Source organism: Macrobrachium nipponense, chromosome 32 (assembly GCF_015104395.2).
Source record: "Macrobrachium nipponense isolate FS-2020 chromosome 32, ASM1510439v2, whole genome shotgun sequence".
In the NCBI taxonomy this organism is placed as follows: domain Eukaryota; kingdom Metazoa; phylum Arthropoda; class Malacostraca; order Decapoda; family Palaemonidae; genus Macrobrachium; species Macrobrachium nipponense.
The window spans coordinates 36,901,050-36,901,809 of record NC_061094.1 but is presented as its reverse complement, the minus strand read 5'-3'; the positions used below and the strand labels follow the sequence as shown (position 1 = coordinate 36,901,809).

The 760-nt window shown below is 41.7% G+C and overlaps 1 protein-coding gene across 1 annotated transcript in view; it reads right to left on the bottom strand.

Moving 5' to 3' along the window:
• Positions 1-304, bottom strand: part of LOC135207121 (uncharacterized) — a 639-nt gene extending 335 nt beyond the window's left edge. The window contains exon 1 of the mRNA XM_064238718.1: positions 1-304. This exon is cut by the window's left edge and continues 335 nt beyond it. Within this exon, the coding sequence (XP_064094788.1) occupies positions 1-244 (244 nt within the window). The 5' untranslated portion in view covers positions 245-304.
• Between the last annotated feature and the right edge of the window lie 456 nt (positions 305-760).

Genomic DNA, 760 nt, shown 5'->3' with positions numbered 1-760 from the left:
ATTCGATCCTGTAGTGGTGGAGGGAGTCCTGTGCATGTGGGAGTTGTATCCTGCAGTAGATGAAGGCGTTGTCCATGAAACCGATTTCGGCTGAGGTTCCATTGACGATGACGACTGAAGGTGAAGCTGGCGAGGTTCCATCTCGCACAGGTGAAGCAGATGCGAGAGCTGGCAAGGACGCCGAAATGGCAGCCACCACCAATACTAATTTCGTTGCAGTTACTGTGGCACCTCTTTGAACCATCTTGAATAGTTGAAAAATATCTGAATGTGAGGAAAACGAAGAACTGTTTTCGGTTGCTAACTTTCAGATGCTCTCAGTTTGATAGGAGAAGATTGTCTGACTGTGTTTTGGAAGCCAAGGTCCCTTTTATAGCTCCTGGCTCTGTTGGAACACGGATATGATTGATAGCCAAAGCCAGTACATCGTTTCTTCGAACGACGGAAGGCTGTCGCGTTTGCGCTAAGTTGTTTCTTATCGAGTGTGAAATGATTCCGCCTCTTGTCCACCATTGTTACCCATCGTTATCAAATGCAGGTATAACGAAAACTCAGTGCTTGTTTAAACTGCCAGAAAACATTGTTGATACCATCTTCATCATAATTAGGAAAATTTATTGTTTTTTCTAATAATTATCAGTATTATGTGCATCATTATCCTTATTTGGGCTTGATATGTCTGTCGGTCTAAGGAATATTACTGATAAACCTATAAATATTTTGTTCTGTCGGTCCACGAAAAATTTAAATAAAAAAACCT